This window comes from Rhipicephalus microplus, chromosome 8 (assembly GCF_043290135.1).
Source record: "Rhipicephalus microplus isolate Deutch F79 chromosome 8, USDA_Rmic, whole genome shotgun sequence".
In the NCBI taxonomy this organism is placed as follows: Eukaryota; Metazoa; Arthropoda; class Arachnida; order Ixodida; family Ixodidae; genus Rhipicephalus; species Rhipicephalus microplus.
Genome location: NC_134707.1, coordinates 48,540,157 through 48,560,521, shown reverse-complemented (window position 1 = coordinate 48,560,521; position 20,365 = coordinate 48,540,157). Strand labels below are relative to the sequence as shown.

At 46.8% G+C, this 20,365-nt stretch overlaps 1 protein-coding gene and 1 long non-coding RNA gene across 3 annotated transcripts in view; one reads left to right on the top strand and one right to left on the bottom strand.

The window, feature by feature from the left end:
* The window catches only part of LOC119164446 (trypsin 5G1), a 34,735-nt gene extending 22,769 nt beyond the window's left edge, over positions 1-11,966 (top strand). The window contains exons 7-8 of the mRNA XM_037416635.2: positions 3,991-4,151; positions 11,576-11,966. Of these exons, the coding sequence (XP_037272532.2) occupies positions 3,991-4,151; positions 11,576-11,764 (350 nt within the window). The 3' untranslated portion in view covers positions 11,765-11,966. The remainder of the gene's footprint in view (positions 1-3,990; positions 4,152-11,575) is intronic.
* The window catches only part of LOC142769008 (uncharacterized), a 346,562-nt gene that overhangs the window by 298,298 nt on the left and 27,899 nt on the right, over positions 1-20,365 (bottom strand). The gene's annotated exons all lie outside the window — the stretch shown is intronic.

Here is a 20,365-nt window from a genome sequence, read left to right as displayed (position 1 = left end):
TTATGTAATGATCGTTAAAGGCGAACTCCGGCAATTTTCCAAGGTTAGTGGATCTCCATGAAATTCACTGGGTACGTTCATTTGCACGTTTGCGCCATTCGTGCAAAATTGCAGGCTTGAGAGTTTTGCAGACTCTTTTGAAATGAATTTAATAGCTTGTCTGGAAACGCTCACGTCACTTGCCAGAATTAATGCAACATTGCGTGTGTGACGTTGAGTTTTGCCTGGCGAAAGTGACGAACTTAGGCGCCATTGCAGAATCTGCTTGTCTGCTATGGATTGTGTGGGTTTGGCCAGTGCTTCCTTGGTTGAGCGTGCCATTTTCTTTTCTGTGGTGGTAGTGATGTAACCGGGGTTCTGCTCCGAGGACCAGAGCCAGCCAGAGTCTCGGGGAGATGTCGAGGAGAGGAGCTGGGAGTTGTTAACAGTAACTTTTAATTACAATATCTACAGGTAGCGTGTTACATGATGGTGGTAGCATCATAGAAGCTTTCGTTGGAAGCATGATGGTAGCTTCTGGGAGTTTGTGAGAGCTTTTCGGGAGCGCCTCGGCACTCGCACTTTATGCCCTGGCCTTCCCAAGATTCCCTGCAGAAAAAAGACAATGAAGGCCAGGACAGTCTATGTTTGTCATCTTTACCTCCACCCTCGAAAGGGGAAGGTGAAACGCCGCCTCATTCTCAACCCACAAAAAGTGGAAGAGGCACGCCCAGTTCAGCCCATGGCGAGAGAGAAAACACTGCACACCGTGCACGACACAGCACAGCAAGAAGACATTGAGTACCACGTGAAAATCAACTCTGCACACCGTTGCAGTGATGAGTATGTGGCGGAAGGCAGACCACGACTTGTGGAAACAGCCGTATTATGCACCACGGAGAATGTGCACGGGAAATGTAGACGCAGACGTTTCTCAGTCGCTTGGCTTTTTGTCCGCGGAGCTCCGACGAACAGAGACGTACAGAGATAACCACCTTTACTAAGCTCTTCACTAAACAGACTTTCATAGGTCGGCAGTGGACAGGTAGTGCTAACTGGCGGGCATTTTGTGCAATCAGGCTGGTTCCGGCAGCGTCAGGCAAATCTTCACGTCACACGTAGAAGCACGCTCGGTTGGTGTTCGGTTTCGGTATTGCGGTTCTCGGTTTTTCGAATTTTTTTAGCATTTCAGTTATCGGGCGCGTGAGAAGAGAGTCTAAGGAACACAGAAGCACCATTATTCTTACATGGTCAAAAAATCGCTGAAGTGCGCCTTGTCTGTGACGTGCATTTGTCAGCTAACGCTTACAAAAGTGAAGTTAAGAACCAAGATTAGCGCGCCCTTTCGTTGTACGTCACCTTAGATGGGGTGATGTTTTCAATGAGAGTTTCGCTGTGAAGCAGCGGCAATGCTTGGCGCGCCAGCTCCGCGGCCTCCCGCGCCCGCTCAGATTCGGAGTTTTCTTGCGTGCGTGCCGTTTCGGCTTCGCCAGCTCTCACTTCAGGATCTGCTTGTCGAGGAGCTCGCGTCGCTTCGGCTTCGCGAGCCTTCTCCACTGCTGCCACCATAAGATCGATACTGGCTTGCGATTGCTGCCGACGCTGACGTCTTTTTTCGGTCTTGCGACCTCTCAACGCGAAGTCTTGGAGGTGGGTCCGCACTTTAGCCGTGTCGCAAGCTCTCCTCGGCGCTGGCTTTGCTTCCAAGGTGATCATGATGAACAGCTGCGTAGAGATGTGCACTCATTGAACTCCCGGTGATGAGAAAGGATGAGCACCAGAAGCATGAGGTCTGTATACACTAGAACACAGCGAGTTCAGTGCTTGCTGCCATATTGAACGCCGTTTGTTGCAAGCGCAGCGAAGCAACACCCTCAACTGCTAGGCGAGCAGACGCTCGGCAAAACAAACACGAAACTTCAATATTCGAATCCAGCTGTAAGCATGTTTCGCGCTGTCCCTGCGCTGAAAGTTTATGCTGATGTCGTGTGAAACGTCGAGGAGACCCTCCTCGACAGTCCGGAATGCCTGCAGCCCGTGCATTGGAGAGTACGGAAGCATCTTCATCAGGTACATCCTATTGCTATTGAAAGAAACGCGAACAACGGAAAGCGTTGCTTTCGACTCAGTTGAACTGCGGCGTGCCTTGGCTGTGGCAAGGCATAATGTGTATTGTAAGCCGGCGTGAACGTAGCGTTGGAATCTGGTTTCAACTTACGCTCATGCCCCGCATGTGATTCAATTGCCAGTCGTGCCGGGCACTCGAAACACGCGTGGTGCAAAAGGGTCAGTCATAACATGATAATAAAATGCTACAGTGACACCGGCCCAAAGCGCGTGTAAATTCAAACCTTGTGACAGTCAAGCCATGTCGCAGTTAGACCTGGTCGAAAGTCATGCTTTCCACGCCGTTCACGTATCGCGATAACAGGCCATTACGGTTGTACTAAACATGCGCGGTGCGTGCATCCACGCGTGAGTCGTAATACGTATATCCTATTATCGGCATGTGGCCTGCGAAAGAGTACGGCAATAGTTTTGTGCCTCATACTACAGGCATACCGCACGCAAATCGCTGCTCTAAAGTAAATCAGCTGGAGTCACGCTTGAATAAACACAATCAGTTTACTTAGTCGTAAACTTCAAAGAGCTCGTAGTTTTCCCTGCTGATTGCGATTATATTCTACGGCGGTGGAGCTCGGCGTTTTTCGTTGTGGATGGAAATCTGGCGATCGCAAAAAACCGAACCGGCACAATTCCCGCGATGCGCTGTTAACTTCACAGGCAGTGCTCAGCAATCACTTTCTCTTGCGCTGGTTGTTGTCGCATCACATGACAGCGCAGTGGTACCCAGATGACATTGTATAAACAGGCGCTGCGTGAACAGGCGCTTTATCCCATTTTAAACTCCCAGAACCACTGCATTCCATGTTAGCGAGGCACGCCTTGGCAGTTGCAAACAAATTTTGGTGTCTCTGGGAGCGAGGGTATACCACCGAAAGCGCCTGGCTTTGTGATAGGTGTGTTCTCGTCTATAGGCGTGGTCCTCTCACGGTCGCCTTTCTAACTAGCGCGTGCCCGCGTATGCAGCGAGGCAGCGTATACGAAGGAGTACATGTGTGTGTCGCGTGGCCTCGACGGGTGGTGCGCCATCTGACGGGCCACTTATCAACTATTGCGTAGCTGCACATCAAACGGTTCCCTCGAAAACTACTGAAAACGGTGCACCAAAAAAATTTGGCATGAGCGAGCACAGCTGCGGCTCTGAAGAACGATTTGTTTAAGACAAACAACAGTCTGAATACATGGAGTATGTTGCTGCCGGACGTGATTTTCATAATGATGATAATGATCACAATAATGATGATGTTTTTTGGAAGATTGACACCTACGCACTCTGGCAAATTGGCTAAAAGTCAGGTGAATTACACACACGGGGATTATAAATATTTTTTAGGTTGCAAAAGAGGTTACAGATGCAAATGTAGTGAAGCTTTCTGGACAATGAGAGGTCTGCCTTCTCTTCGTTGATCTTTTTTCAACAACGTAACTAAAATTATAAATCGCACTTTATACATGTTTGCTACCACTATCTACAATAATGGAAATTTACGTGCGAAAATTTGTTCAAGTCTCGACAGTGCTCAAGTCCGTCCCTACTTCGAAATACTCCAATTATTTCAGGCACAACTACTGGAAATCAGTTAGTAGCTTGCACCATTCTTCATTGATGTTTGCTGCGATTTTCTCGTGCATATGTACACTAGTATAGTAAAAAGCCCACTCAAAAGGTTATTTCATTTTTATGAAGACGTGCGGATAATTTTTCTCATGACAGCTTTTATTAAAAGCAGCACTGCAGGCGTTTTTCTTTGTGTGTGTGTGTGTATATTTACGTGTGTGTGCGGGGGGGATGTGTTGCATCTAAGCGCCATTCCAATAACCCATACAGTGAAATTGTTCGTGGCAACTTGGTGCTACGAGAAACGTGCATTTGATTTCTTTGCGCAGCTGTAAATACTAGCGAGGTTCTGCTATACACCCATGTTGATGGCATGACAGATGAAGCCTGCCGAGATTTTATAGCGGTTGCAATCAATCCATATACAAGACGCCATATTAAGCCTGGTCCTGCTGTTTGCGCAAAGGGCTCAAAAGGAAACAGCTGTCATGTGAGTAAACAGAACACAATGTTTGTTTCAGTATCTCAGATAAAGGCACACTATCTATTACCAATCGCATTAGTACTTTGTTTACAAGGTCCTGGACAAATGCGTCACAAAGCAGTGATGGAACTCCCTGTACTCTGGTATAATGCAGGGATAAAGCTAGTAGTCGACTTGCGGTTGGAATGTGCTCCGAAATACGCATCTGAGAGTAGCCTGCAATGCATGCTCATTTCATCTATGCGGACAGTGGCGAATTGCCTGCAAAAGTCACGTACGTTGTCACAGAGCGTGTAAGCTCCACGCAGTCAGGCACAGCTTAGCTAATACAAACGTTACACGTCTAATACAAACGTTACATACAAACGTTAATACAAACGCCTAATACAAACGCTACAGCTTTGCCGCAAAGGCGAAGAAATGAATGTGATAGCAGCAAATCGGAAAGTCACGCGCAGAATGGCAAGCAGATCCAAACGTTCCCCGCGTTTCTCACGCACAAATAATACACGAAACGTACTCACGGGCGCCTAAGAACGGGATTAAGCATCTCAGTTGTTACTTCGCTGTGTCTAAAAAGCGCGCTCTTTTCGCAAACGAAGGCTGTGCAACGACTGCAGTGGCCTTAGCCTGCCCAGTAACTACAACAGAGTCGTTCCGGTGAAAGCTTAAAGACAGCCAAGACATAAGATGCTCCCAACTGTGAGATAAGGACACGCGAGTGCGCGTTCAGGGGCTTTAAGACCACCAACTTCTCTCTGCTAGGCAAAGTACGCATAGGAAATGAAGGCGCGCGGCGTCACGCGCTCGTTGCGCCATCTTGCTGGCAATTCTTAAAACACGATAGTCCCCCTCCCCCCGAGATGCTCGACGCCAGCTGTAAGTGGTAGATATAAATTTCTTGCCGTTTGCACGTTAAACGACGTGCTCCTCGGTGGCTCAGTGATTCACGCCTCGCACTCACAATCCGCAAGTTCCGAATTTGATTACCCGCACCGGATTGTTTTCTGGATTTCTTTTCTTTCTTGCGTTTTTATATATTTTTATAAACGTATACTTATACGGTGAGTGACGGTGACGCCGGCGGCAAAATCCAGCCTAGAGTGTCCATATAATTGTTATCGCAATAAAAACAATGAGCAACTCTGCCAGACCTGTGCGCCAACTCGCCGCATCCTGGACACCAGCTGTTTTTGCTGGCGCTGTCGATGAGCTTCCCAAGTTAATCTCACTGCCGCCGCTGTACCGTAAGTGTGGCGTTCCACCGATACCTCTTTGTTTCAGGCCGAATCGTTTCTCTATGTGTAAAATAGAACACGTCATTGGGGGAGCTCTTCTGGATGTGTACATATCGATTTCAGCCACCGCCGATAGGCGGGACCTCGGCGAGAAGTGAGTCCCCTGTGTCCAGCTGTTCTTCTGAGGCGTAATTTTGACGTTCTGATGCTTTCACAACTCCCTGCTCACATGAGAGGGGTGGAATGCACTTGAACGCAATGAACGCAGCCCCGAGAGATCAGTTTTTGGGCGTCCATCTTAGAGATGGTGCATGTACTCTGATCGCGTTAACCATCAATATAGGTTCAACGTGGACGCACCTCTATATGCATTGCGTATTGTTCACTTATTATTGTAATAGCGCTTCTTTTCACCTTTGCGCTTCTCACTTCCTTGCTAGTCATTTTTATATTGTTTTCTTTCATTTTCATTATTTAGTTTGGTAGAGAATAGAGCAGTTACCATTCAAGGATATATAGGCTTTCTTGGTCAATGCCCAAGAAGGGATATGTGCCAAGGTAGCCAGGTTAAAAGGAAGTAAAGAGAAGAACAACAAGCGAGAAAGCAGGGAGGCTACCCAGGCACATGCTCGGTTTGCTACCCTACGCTGGGCGAATGAGAAGGGGGAATAATGAGAGAGATGGGAAAGAGGCAAAAATTGTCAGTCAATGGGCTGACGCCTATGCAGCGGTAGAACTACACAAAAGTGAAACGCACTCACGTAGTTCTGTAGTCCCCCAAAAAGCGAAAGACGGCTTTGACTACCGTTTGAGCTGACGAAGAATGAGGACGGTGCTCCAGCAGCATCTGCACAGAGAGTGGCCAATCGTCCCATAGTCGCAATGCATCAGAAAAGTTTTGTCTATCAGAGGCGAATCGAGGGCTATGACATTCGACGTCATCTTCGGTGCCGCAGGGGTCATATGACATACGAGACTCAACCAAATAAACCCTCGACTGGAACACGGCCTCCCTCCGGACTTCGTCAACGTGACGCTTCGCTTCTTGGCCAGCTATGCTTGGAGGTCACTCTCACAAAAGTTTATACATCGTTGATTGAATTGACTGACAGTGCGGAATGCCATGGCAGCCAGGCTACAAACATACATGGGTCAAGAAAGAAGTGGAAGGCCCAAAAATGTTTTTCATCAACATCTAAAGTGCGTTGATGCACGCAGGGCTGCATTTGCGTCTCCTAGCATTGCAGAAGCACTTACATTCAAGGTTGGAGTTCTTGAGTATCGTGACGCAAACTTCGCTGAGATAAGCGAAGACGTCCGCCAGTGCATCATTGTTGTCTCATTCTATAGACAGGCTAGTTCTAAACTGCGACCGGATTCTGCAGAGGCAACGACGCACACATTGTTACGGAGGCGCGACGCCAACATGGTCCCTAAGGCACCACTGCTCCAAAATCTGCCGCCAAGGTCACCTGCCGTTTGCTAGCTTGTGTTACTCAGCTCGCGACTGCTTCTGCACAGAGCTGATAGACGAGTGGACAAGACGACGGTGAGTCAAGGCAAGGTTTATGAACAGCATAGAAAAAAAGGCGTTACAAATTCGGCACTGGGACTGACAGCTTAGGGACTCAAAAAGCAGAGAATTCTTCTCTCGCACGCATACGTCAGCTTTTCTCTGACGCACAGGTGAACTGCTGGTGACGCACAGCTTTGCTTTTTTATAGACGCCGGGTGGATCTTTTGCGTCACCAACGCCCAAACACAAGCGCCGCTGGCCGTGATGTCATAATACTCAAACGTGGACCCGCCGCTAGGCTGCGTTATGATCATTCAATCCGGAGCCGCGGCGCGGGGTTGCACCCAAGGACGAATGACGTTACCATGAATTGCGTAAGACTCGCCAGACTGGAAGGCGCTCATTGCTTCATCGGGCTCGTGGGCTGAGGGAGCTCGCTGTGCGTTGCATAAGACAGACCAGCGCTGCCGCGTGATTACGTCATTGAGTTGATCACGTCAGGCGGGCTCGATCGCTGGCCTTGACACAGATTGCCTTTGCAGAGGCATTGACGTTCGGTGTGGACTCCCAGGCGTAACAGCGACCCCGCCGCCTGACAATGCGCCGGAAAGACGAGCTCCTTCGACCTGGCTCGAATGTCGGGCGCGCTCGTTCACGAGGTCCCTCCAGATTTGCCTCCAGGACCACGGGGAGAATGTAGCTCTAGGCTCAGTTCAGTGAACACATCCCATTCTTGAGCACGAATCCCAGCTTCACTGGCTTGTCGCCACAATTTGTCGGCCAGCTTCGCTCGTCTCTTCTGACGATTTTCGGTCTCAGCACTTGTCGATGGTTCTGCTACTTGTCAAGAACGGTGCGACAACAGACAATAGACGACACAAGCAAGTGCTCTCGGTTACCCGACAGAACAACAGACAAAGCTTAGTACAACATATACCTAGCTACGTGTCTCTCGGAATTTTGTTGCTTCTAAATCAAGAGGCACACGTTGAACACAAGACCCTTCAAGTGAGAGCTCAAACTTTACACGTACAACAACGTAATGAAATAGATTGCAACGTGAAGTTCGCCCCTTGAGATCACTCTAGACGAGAACGCTCAGATAAGGCCGTAATGAGGACGAAATTTTGCCCCGACTCACCAGCAAAAGACCAAAAGGTGAAAAAGGTACTAGCTAAAACGCACGGCTCAATGCGTCTGCATTAGCGTTTAGATTTGCTTTCTTGCAGTGAACGTCCAAGTTGTGCTGTTGGAGTATCATGCTCCACCTCAGTACCGGCCACTTCTGGTGATGATACCTATGCGGTAGGAAGAGCTGCTCATACTTGCGACGTTGCACATCTGTGTAACTGCAATATAGGAGTCCTGATTTCTCATACAAAAGAAACATTCTTTTTCTTCATTCCCAATTTTACGCCTTTGATAAGCGCTTTAAACAAGAGGTCCTCACGCTGCTCTCGAATGAGCGTTTCTCAATCAACCCTCGAAAGCTCACTCTAACTTTCCGCTACAGGCGACAGCGTAGCACCCCTTTCACTCTGACTCAATGGCGCCATGTCATCTTCTCCGCCGACAGCGACCGCACCAGTCGCTTCGGCGACGGGCCGCTCGAGTGACTGCTCAAATTACTCACACAGATAATTTCCTGTCTGAGGTTCCGTCGACTCGCCGCCAGGGTCACGAAGATCAGCAGCTTTTGCTGGTGGTGTTTCACCACATTGAACAAGATCAAGTTCTTGCAAAAGCTTCCGCGCTTGCGCTCGCGTGAGGGCCATGTACGCTAAGTTGGAGAAGAACAATTTACCCCGCTTTTAGAGAAGGTGCTCAGAGTTATTAGAAAAAAGATAAGGAAAACGATCGGGAAGCCTGGCAGACACAGCCGCTTCGGTGCGAAGCTTACCGAAAGGGCCTTCAATGACAACAGTAGCGATTGGTAAGCAAGCACTCTGCTCCTCGGCTGCTTGCCTGATCCACGCGTATTCTCCAGTAAAGTCGTCTGGAGACACCAACAAAGGATGGGCAACGTCCATGGTTGCCGCTGAGTCTCGAAGTGCTCGACACGTTTTCCCATTCAATCTCATTTCTTGGAAATACGGCTCTAACAACCGCACGTTTTTTTTTTTCGATTTTCGGATTGTTGCGAAAGCAAACTTTAGCTTATAGTTTATCGCGATGTGCCCTTCCTTTTTCTAGTTGTAGTAGCAGATTAGCGGCTTCCGTGATTCAAACGCCCGTGTGGTGTCAGTGTGTTAAGGAACCTCACTCAATTTCTACGCTTCCGTTTGCCCTTCCCCGACAGTGACCTTCGTTAGAGACAGGTCCTTCCTGAAATTACGGAGCGAAGTGGGTTTCCGTAGATCAAGTTTCTTTGAAAAGCCCTCTTTCCGTTCATCCTTTTCAACGCGCACTGCCCTGCTACGCAACTTTCGGCGATTATAATACTCCTCAGCTAACTCTGCCGCCTTGTTTAGCTCTACTTCACCAAGTTTGTCTTGCAGCCAAAGCTTGACATCCTCCTCGATGCAGCGGTAGAATTGCTCTAATGCAATGTATTCTAACACTTTATCGCGATCCTCATAAACACTTTCAGCCTTGAGCCCTTCAATTGAATCGGCTTTGAGACAAAACACGAAGTCAACGTGTGACTTATTGCCCTTTATTTGCGTACCGGAACCTTTGCCGGAAAGCCTCAGGTGACAACTTATAACGCCTCAAGAGCACTTCCTTAACCTCGTCATAGCTCTAGAACACTTCCCTCGACAAGTACGTTATCACGTCGGACACTTCGCCGGGAAGAAGAGCTAACAGATTCTGTGCCCAAAGACACCGCTCAAGGCATTTCGCTCACATAAGTGTTCGAACTTAAGGAGATACTTCGCCATTTCCTGGCCGACTACGAACGGTGGCAGTTGGTCCCGAATTCTATGATCACTGACCTGAATCGTCGCAGAAGCTACGCAAGGCGCCTGCGAACACTGTAGGATTGCCAATTCTATTCGTTTCTACTCGAAGTGCTCCTGTCTTTTGGCCTCCTCACGCTCGCGACGTCCGCGCCTTTCAGCTTCACGTTCGCGAACTTCTCGCCTTTCAGCCTCCTCGCGGCGCGCTTTATATCCGCCCAGGCCTCATCGACTTCCTCAGCCAACACTCCTTCATTCTTCATAATCTGAAGGATCGCTTGCTTTCGTTTCGCACGGCCCAAAGTAATGCCAAGTTCATATCAAATTTCGATGTGTTCCTTCACTTTAAGGTTCTCCATCGTTCACACAAGCCTCTTGCTGCTTGCCCCTGTTAAGGATCTACTTTTCGTACCCGCTATAAGCCTGCTAGTATGACGCGCAAGCAACTTTCAACACTGCCTTGTTTACACCCTCCGCATTAACTTAGGTTTCAAAGCACTTCGACTTGGCTTGAAACGATCAAAGCACACTATTGCTTCACACAGCCCTTCTCTAAACTACTGTAACCTGCGCTAGAGTAGTCTGGTGAACTGAAGGAAAAATATCAGGCACTCACCGCATCGATGTCGCTAACGCCGCCTGATCCCGCAGCTGCCACCCGCTGTTACTAAGCGCGCCGCCGACGAGATTATGAAGGGCGCCACGAAACTCGCCGCTGCTTAGGACACCGGCTGCGCCTACAGCGAAAGAGGAGTCGAAGCAACGAGAGGCTTCTCTCCCACGCATACGTCGGCTTTTCTCTGCGCACAGGTCAACTGCTGGCGACGCGCCACTTGGCTTTGTTATATGCAGCAGCTGGATCTTTCGCGTCACCAACGTTCAACCAGAAGCGCCACTGGCCGTGATGTCGCAATCCTCCAACGGGGACCCGCCACTAGTCTGCGTCACGATCATAAAATCCAGAGCTGCTGCGCGGGGTTGCACTCAAGGACGAGTGATGTTGCCACGCCTTGCGTAAGACTCGCCAGACTGGAATGCACTGATTGCTCGATTGGGCTCGTGGGCTGAGGGAGCTCGCTGTGCGTTGCCTAAGACAGACCGGCGCCGCCGCGTGATGACGTCATTTAGTTGATCGTGTCAGGAGGGCTCGATCTTTGGCCTTGACAAAGATTGCCTTCGCAGCGGCATTGATGTTTGGTGTGGACTCCCAGGCGTAACAACATTCCAATCTGTTGCCGCGAGTCTTCTATGATGAATCATTTGCCTACAAGCCGTAATGACCATACCACACCTCTGACTTCCTACACATGCAGCTATGATGAAAAACGTGTTGAATTTCTAGGAATTCAACGTTAAAACCCCTGAAACAACGAATATATCTATCTATCTATCTATCTATCTATCTATCTATCTATCTATCTATCTATCTATCTATCTATCTATCCGTCCATCCATGCATCCGTCCGTCTGTCTGCCTATATCCCTGTCTGTAATGTGTCTATATACTAACATGTGCATGGGCAATAACAACGAACCTATTTTCTTTACTGGGTCTGTACACTCTAGGTGAAACCTAGAAGGTTGTGTAAGGTGTGTGTGGTTTTATAATTTTTTCGAAATTCCACTTCCCATGAATGGCATGCCCAGAAGTGACAAACATGTTATCGAAAAGAGAGGGAAGTCGCTTGAGGCATAACTAAGAACACCTTGCATATTTCTAATCAGTTACTCAAATTAAAGAGAATGAATGCTTTTTGCTTTACTTCACGCGAACAGGGGGATTCGGGTGGACCACTAACTCTCCAGGATGAACAAAGACGGTCCACGCAAGTCGGATTGGTTTCAGCAGGGGCCTCGTGTTCACCAGGTGGCTCAGTGCTGTACGCAAGTACTGCCTTACACTTGCGATGGATCAAGAATATGTTAAATAGGCCAGGCAAATGGACCACGTTTAAGCGTCATTGAAGCACGTATGCGCTGTCCTCAAAAGAATCGATCTATTATTCATGTCACGAGGACAAAGTCAATGCTTCAAGAAGCAGTTGAGCTCTTGGTCCTATTTGCAAGGACAGCACATAAAGAAGGTACATATAAGAGAGAAAGGATAAAAAGAGCTGTAACAACTGAATGGAGAACACATTTTTTCCACCTTCGCTAAATAAAACTTGTCAAATAGGTCATGTGTTCAACCTCAATGCAAAAAAAAAGGACACACATGAGCCCCTCGCCCCTCCACCCCCTAAAAATTGTTCCACGTTTGCCTGAGTAAAAAAAAAACGGCAGATGCCATGTACCTCATAATCAACGTTATGCGAAGCATGAGGAGGGAAGGTGAAACGTGTTGCAGTTTTTAAAGACGATAGTCTTTCTCGCGGACCCTCGACGAAAAAAATTTGGTCTGTCTGTCTGTACATTTGTCTCCTTGTCCACCCATACCGATACCACAAGCGGCACCAAACGGCAAACCCCGTCCGCAGTGCCCACCAATATTGCTCAATATTCAGCGTTCATACGTTTGCAATTGTCCATTAAAAAGCAATTATTGAGCATATCTGACGTATCATAACAACACGTCGATGTTTTGTATGTGTGCCTTTCTACTAGAGAAGGCACACATACAGTAATTCTAAGGACCGTAGTGTTTATCACGCTGCGCTGACAGTGCAATGTGGTGCTCATAAAGGTAAGTGCTTCCAACGCTTTGCTAAGGCGACACTGTGCTGGCGCTTGCCCGTCGCTTTGCGTTGTACACCTTATCACCTCCGAGACAAGCGTGCATCTTTCTCCGTGGGTGCGCACGCCATCCATAGTTTTCGAACCGCCAGACGGCGCTTGTGTCTAACGTGCCTTGATGCGCTCGTTCGCCTCCGATACAAGCTTGAGGCACTAATGCAGTGCCTCCAAAATACCAATCACAATTTTTCTTGCCCAGAACATCAAATAAACGTTTTGTTCACTGTCTTCAGACGTAAGACTATCGTCTTTCGACGACATATGCAGTCTAACATGCAGAACTGAGGCAATATTTTTTCTTACGCGACACTTCATGAAATGACGCTAAATATATGTACAATTTTTTTCACACCCACACATATGTTGAGGAGTTGCAGAAGTATATATAACCAGTTCTTCGTAATTGCGCATCGATTCCAATTGGAACAGGTGTATTAGCAACGCCAGAAGCTGATATGAAGCGCTGATGGTCGCGAAGAGGCTGGCCCTGGACACTGCTGCATTAATAACATCAGTGCATGGCACCTAACCACAATCGATGTTAACCCGACGTGACGGCCGTATCAAAGGTGTACATATTTAATGTTTATACAAATTAGTACTCAGCACTGCAGCTACTATGGACGCTTCACGAAGATTAGAGTCTATTTGAAAAGTAGTTTCGAGACCTGGCATAGCTCTGTGGTAGAATGCTTCATTGACACGCAGCATACTTGGGTTCAATCTCAGCTGGAACCCCGACATTTATTCTATGGCTTTCTTGGGTCGACGCTACCGATGTTGGGTGTTTCCTAATGCTCACGCGTTAAAATAGCTGATGTGTGTTTTCGTCGTTCCTGGGTAGAAAATAAGTGTCAATAACCTGTCGCAAATACCCGCATACCAGCGGCACATACCCGCCGGTTGGTATGTGCCACTGCCTGATAGGAAGTGTTTGATGAAGTACGCGAGGGATTCTGAGATTAATATTGTATTGACCAGGGCATCATATTCGTCAAACCATCTTACATTTCTCGGCTAATATTGCTTCACGCCAAATTAAGGGGCTGCACGACAGCACCCAAACGTATACGCGGCTAGATAGATAGATAGATAGATAGATAGATAGATAGATAGATAGATAGATAGATAGATAGATAGATAGATAGATAGATAGATAGATAGATAGATAGATAGATAGATGCACTCAAATCGCCGAAGTTTGCTAAGAAATGCTTCCCATTCAACGCCACTACTATAGTGAAAGTAAAGTCTATGCTATGTCTCTCACTTAGTTGGATTTCGCTTTATTAAAAATAAAATTCTGTCAGTGTACTTAAACGGATAAGATTCTGTTTGTTGATGCCGATGCCAGTTGCCTGGCTCGCGGCCAGTGTTGACAGACTGCCGCAGAATCTGGAGGCTAGTTTTCTCGTATAGTTCAAGGCTTTCCTGTAACGTTTCCCGTCGGCTCTCACTTGTTTGAAGTGTAAATGGTGTGTCCGTGTCACTAGGATGCCAGTAACCTACGTGCCGTTTCGGGATTCTTAATATTTTGGCAACGCTTTTGCTGTGCCCGAGCCGCCTGCGTGACTGGGAAGCCAGAGCGGCACGCACAGCTACAGAGGTAACCTATACGTTGGCGACACGATGTATCGCAATGCTGCCCACACTATGCGCTGAATTTGGCGACACCGTATAGTTTCCCGCTAAATCCGTCGCTTCGAGTGGGTTTCCGCTTTTTGAGGCACCATAGAGTCCAAACACGTTCATTCGCTATTTCTGAGGCATGATCGAGTCCGCTCTCGTAATTGTAGAACAGAATGCACCACAAAAAGGGGGTTCAGGCTTCTGGAACACACAAGAGCCACTTAGTAAAATGTCCGATGTAAACAGATCACACAGATAGAACGCATTACGCAAGAACAATACAGAGAAGCCAAAAAGTGCAGATGCGAATACCCCAAGTCAGACAACCAATTATGCGACACGAAAGAGAACCTTGTCTTGGAAGAAACTTATAAAAACTGGATGCCTTGAAACAGTTTATGAGGCTTTGAAATAAAGGTCTATAAACTGTAAGTTGTGATGTGAACAGTATCTAGAAAAATTGGGGGACTCTTAAGCTTCACCTTTAGGAGTGGAACGCGATAGTGAATTCCGGCCCCTAGTGCACCCTTCAACCGCTAAGTGCATGCTTATTAACATGCTTTGTTACACCCCCACACACACAAACATACGCACAGTAGACTGGGCCAGCGCACACCATTATCGCCAAATGGGCTCGTTTTCGTAGTGACACATGACGAAAAAAAATGCGTTGAAATGGCCCTGAAACTCTATTTCAAGTAACCATGGAATAAGTTCACTAGAATAGCTTATTGCTTCATGAATTCATTACCGCAAAGGTTTTAAGAATCCGTCCAGTGCGAGTGGAGTTACTAAGGTTGGTCGCATGCTGCAATCGCATTGTCTCTTCTCTCGTCCCGACGAAAGCGCCGGAAACTAAACAGGGAGAAGTGGCAAGGCAACGAAACTACCATGTCTTGGGACCTTGAGCACTTTTTTTTCTTCGAACGCGCGGCTTTTTCAGTGTGATCGCAAGTGCACACGTGCACATGTAGCGGCCTCCCACGGCTATCTCGGTAACTTCATTTTCCGGTCACGACCGATGAGGCCGACGCCAGTGACGGGTTTTCTGCGACGCTATCACGTTAAAACAATGGGATATATCTTCGATACATTTCGAGAGCGGAAATGGACCTAACTTTGCGACAAGACTGCCGCTGGAATCAAACTTCCAGTTTTCAGACCCTAAAGCCGATCTTTAACTTGGCTGTACGCTGCCAAGTCGCCAAAGCCTATATTGCCTTAGACATCCGCTCATTGCAAAGCGATTAGAGATAGGTTTGCTGTATATTCTGTAGGAGCAGCCATGTCGAAGTCGTGCGTCTACAAGCTGCAGTGCAGTACGCATGCCCGGATCCAGAGGTTGCAAAAGGCAGAGTTTCCATATTATGCGGTCACTAGATCCACTGAGAAGGCACCATGATGGATCAAAGAATTGAGCGAAAGCAAAGACCATGGGGAACATAACGAAAGCCGTATAGCCCGGCTCCCCTGCGATCACAAGCTGGTGCGTATAATCTCGAGAATGTTGCATGCAGATATGACATTGAAGTAGGTGCGGAGCATTTGTGCACTCGTTAAGCTCAGGGCAGAAGCCAAATTCGAAAACTAGGGGTGAAGAGGGAATTACGTTTGAAACATACAAGCGCCTTCATTCTTGGTGCCAATGAATTAGGGCGAAAATTCTTCTGTCACACGACAACGGCTTTCATAAAAGTGAAGCGCCTTAGGGGCGAAGCTTGTCCTTCCATGTTGCGTTCACGTGCACAGCACGGCACAATACAATGGACACAGCCTTGAAAAAGTGATTGAGTGGGTACTGCGGCGAAAAGTACCCCAGTCTTTCTTTTTTCGATGGAAACGAACGTCACGTGTGGTATGCGGTAACACAACTTCTGCGCAGACAGCCAACAACCTCTGAAATGAAGGCTTGGAAAGCTCGGCTAAACACAGTGGTAGCTTGGGCTTCTTTGTTTGACATGGTCAACTCGCTTGTACCGTTATAACCACGTGTAATCCTCTTCAGAATGATTGTGAAGATCTCAGCAGAAGATATCTGTCAAACCGCAAAATAATTGAGGTGGAGTTGATTGATAAAATAGGTTACGCATGTGTTTTGAAACCATAAGTTGCTCTTTTCAGGAATAAAAAAACTGTTTTCTGCGTCATACATGAAATTTTGTGCAGATAGTGCCTACTTGACTTACAAAGGAATGAGCTATCAGTGTGGTGGCGCGTTTCCTAATGAACGCCCATTATAATTGTATGCTTGTGTGTGTCTAGCTTCCGCACTGTCTTCGTCTTTTGCACTTTCTCCCTGTAGCGGCAAAACATCAACGAGTACAAAAACAACCCCTTGGTACTAGTCGGCGACTTTAACGTTAACATCATAGATGGCGCCTACTGATTTGCGCAGTACGTAAGGTCTGTACCCTCTCTCGGTGCGCTACTAGAAAACAACCAACAACCACCAGGAGAACATGCATAGACCTTGTCTTAGTCAACTTTACGCTAGACCCGCTCGAACAACAATTGAGTCAGTTTCATGGACCAGAAAGTGGCAATAATGAAGGGAATGTGGAATACAGAGCATGTCTCACTGAACATCCTATATACTGCACACACGCGTTTCCATTCAATTACATGCGCAAGGGGGCAGTATCACCAGTGGTTTACGGTAACACCGAATGATCGCCAGACACTTCGGCCACTCGGGATGATTCACTTCATTACTATGCGTATATTTTGTCCAGAATGGGGAATGCGCAAACATTCGATAACGCGTGCACCAGAGGAATGCGAAAAGAATGACTGCTTGTCGAAATTGCTGCCTCATTGCACACTGTGCCAAGGCAACCCGCTGTTGAATACGGAAGTGTTGTACAGACTCCGCGATGAACAATGAACTAATCATTGAGTAATATCATAGTAACAGAAAAAAAGGGAGGAGGCACATTAGTCTGCTTTCACTCTTGTTGAGCGATAAAGAAAGTGAATTTCTGAAAGTCACACACAGGCAATAAATAGATTGTGCAACCTCTTTTGTTTCGCTCATAGTTATTTACCTTCAGGCCTCCAGATACACGTTAACGCTTGTGTTGAACGCAAGAAACCTTCACTTGAGAGCCAGTGCAGTAGGTGCGTGTTTCTTTGTTATTTGTTCTGTATTCCGCGCTTTACAATGGGCGTTGTTTGCTGGCATAAGGGCTGTTTGACGTCTGAAAATCTCTAAAACATGATAACGATTGTGAACTATGGTTTTGTTGAGAGACAGTATAAATCACTAGACGACTGTGCAGTGATAGTGTGTAAAGGATACAGGTAGTCGAATGAAGGAAATAACATCAAAAGTGTTGAGTCTGAATACGCCGTAAGTTGTCGTGGTAATAAAACTATGAGGCTGTGGCATGAGCGCGAGTGTTAGTCGAAGTCATTGAATCGAAAGGCCACGAGCCAATAGGTTTCTCCTTTATGTATATCGCACTAACCTCTGTTAAGAAGACATGCTGCGTATCGCCTGTATTATCGAGTTGAAAGTTACGCAGATCTTTTTTTTTAAAGCAGAGTGACTGATGTTTAAAAATTGTTTTTATACCTATAAACATAGATGGGTGAAGTGGTATTCGCTCTCGGTTGGGTAACTGAAAGTGCTTTGTTCTAGCAGTGTACATTCCTTTGTATTGAGTCAAAATGTGTGGCGCGGCTAGTGGGGACCACGTACGCAATACTGTGCACACATTTATTGTCGCTAAATGGCAATTGCTGGTCTTGATCGGTGTGTTGCTCTTCAGGAGTGCAGCACAAGCAGGCTCCCCTACAATATAAGAATTCGATGTGCAGTGCAGCAGTTAGTTTGCTGATAATAACCAGCAAAAACAACCCAACAAGCAGCAAAAACAACTGGCAAAGTGCATGAAACAAACTTTCGATACACCCACACAGGAAACACGCATATGTTCTGTGAGGTGGTGATCCACTTGTATGCGAGAAGTGTATGTGTGTTTGCTGTTCATTGCATTTACCAGCGTCACGACTCAGGACACTAATGCGTGCCTGTATCTTCCAATGAAACTCGGCTTCAACTATTTGTCGCGCACTTCATAGCATCCTCACTCCCGCACTTGCACAGTTTGGAATGACTGACACATTTTACAACGTAATTTATGTTTTGTTTTCCTTTGACTGTCCGCAGAAATAGTCGTCAGAGCAAAAATAAACTGTACACAGACACCAGATACCCTGTTTCCGCAGCTTCACTCATTTAACTTTGAATGTATTTTGAAGTTGGTGGGCAAAAAAAAGAGGAAGCTGGAAGATTAATTTTTAATCGCTAGGATAGAGTCTCGGTCTCTGTATTTGTGATGAAGGCTAATCAAAGGCATGCATTGGAGAGGACCAGAGTCCCACGACTGGGCTTCATGTTAGACATGTTTAAATGACATCCACATAAGTGCATGTTCATATCATTGCATTTTTCTAAACGTTACAATACCAGAGGGTGACATAGTGTTTCTATCGCTTGATCTAAATCGGCTAAGAATATTTCCAAGTATTATTTCTTTCCGTGGACGATGGTTGAATAAAATTCCCCAGACACTTCCACCATTCAAACTGACAGCATAGAAATGTCTGAATCATTGTTGGGGAGTTCATTATCTAGAGTTTCTTGCTTCGTATTTATTGCCTTTCGCGTAGTGGTTTTTACGGAGTGGTACTATTCTCTGACCCCTCTGTGACTATAAAGATTAGCCCAAGCTACCATTCTATTACGCTGCATGGTCTTGATAACCGTTCTGCCTTTAGCTGAGACAACGAGATACCCTTTGCGTGCAGTGTAGACGATGTTGCAGGTAATTTTGAATTTATGTGGTTGTTTTAGGCCATAAAACCTTTAATCATGAGAGACGCTGAAGTCGACGGCTCCAGAAAGCACCCACATCTCGGCACACCAGCCTCAAGTATTTTCGCCTTCTTCGAAAATGGGGCCGCCACTCCCAGGATTCGTCTCCGTCGCCTGCGGGTCAGCAGCTCACGTGATGTTTCTGGTAAGTCAATGCTGCTGGTAAGACAATTGCATGCGCAGAACTGCTCAAATTGTACAAATACGGCAGTCCACGTCCTAAGACAGCTGAAGGTGCGACGCCAGCAACTCGCTCACTCTTTAACATGCATCATATTCTCACAATGCGTAGGATATTCCAGTAGTTTTTTATGTTAAGGGGCATTACTGTATAGCCATGGCGCGTGCACTGTTCTTGATACGGTAGGCAATAGCATGTCAATACCAATATCTGGATTATATGTTTTCAGTATTCTTGCTGCGATTGGGTTTACCATGAAGCCCTATACAAAAAACAAGCAATATTGTTACAAGTATCAGTACGACGAGAGAGCGCAGAAAATAAAATTGTCGTATGCGTGTTTACCGTACACAACTTTCACGTGAGAAAGATTATAACGATGTTGAGTGCGATTACTACTTTTGGTACCTAATGTGAGCCAATTCCACCAATATAGTTTTGTGAATTCAAAAGTCGGTAGTGTTAGAAGCGACAGCAGGCTCTATGCGAATAAAGAAGGTGTCTTTAAATCATTCAATACTGCACGATCATTTTGCGTTTAGGCTGTCTGGCGCTCTATTATGTACGAAGATTCTCGGAATGCATGAAAGAGTCTTGTCGAGAACATCCACCGTATGTCATATACCTTTCGAGGCCTGTAAACATCTGGTAGGAAAAGAGTGCGCCAGACAAAAAGAGTTGGTTTAAAAAAATAAAGCTACAAACAACCACTCTGTTGTTTCGCTGTGCTCTTTTGACAACTGCACATAAAACTGTCACTGGCTCTCACAATGTCTTCATGTCAAACGCATCTCCAATCTAGAACTAATAATCAAGGTCTCGTTTTGAACGGCGAAATCATGAACGCATACTGCAGACGCGAACAATAGGAGATCGCTTTGAAGATGCTCGTGGAATACACAAACGCACTTCCCAAGAGAAAAGGCACCACCCCCTCTTCCTCCTTAGCCTGTTTGAATGATCGCTAGAGGCGCCAACTACCGGCTGTTAGGCAATGAGTGTTCCACAAGCAGTAGCGTGCTCAGCTTGCACCGTACGTAAGATACAATAACCTAAGACTGAGGGGCAACCAACTTGATGTGAACTTAGAATGCGACATGATGCTTTACCGCCGGGGTACAATAATGGATATTACTTGCATACT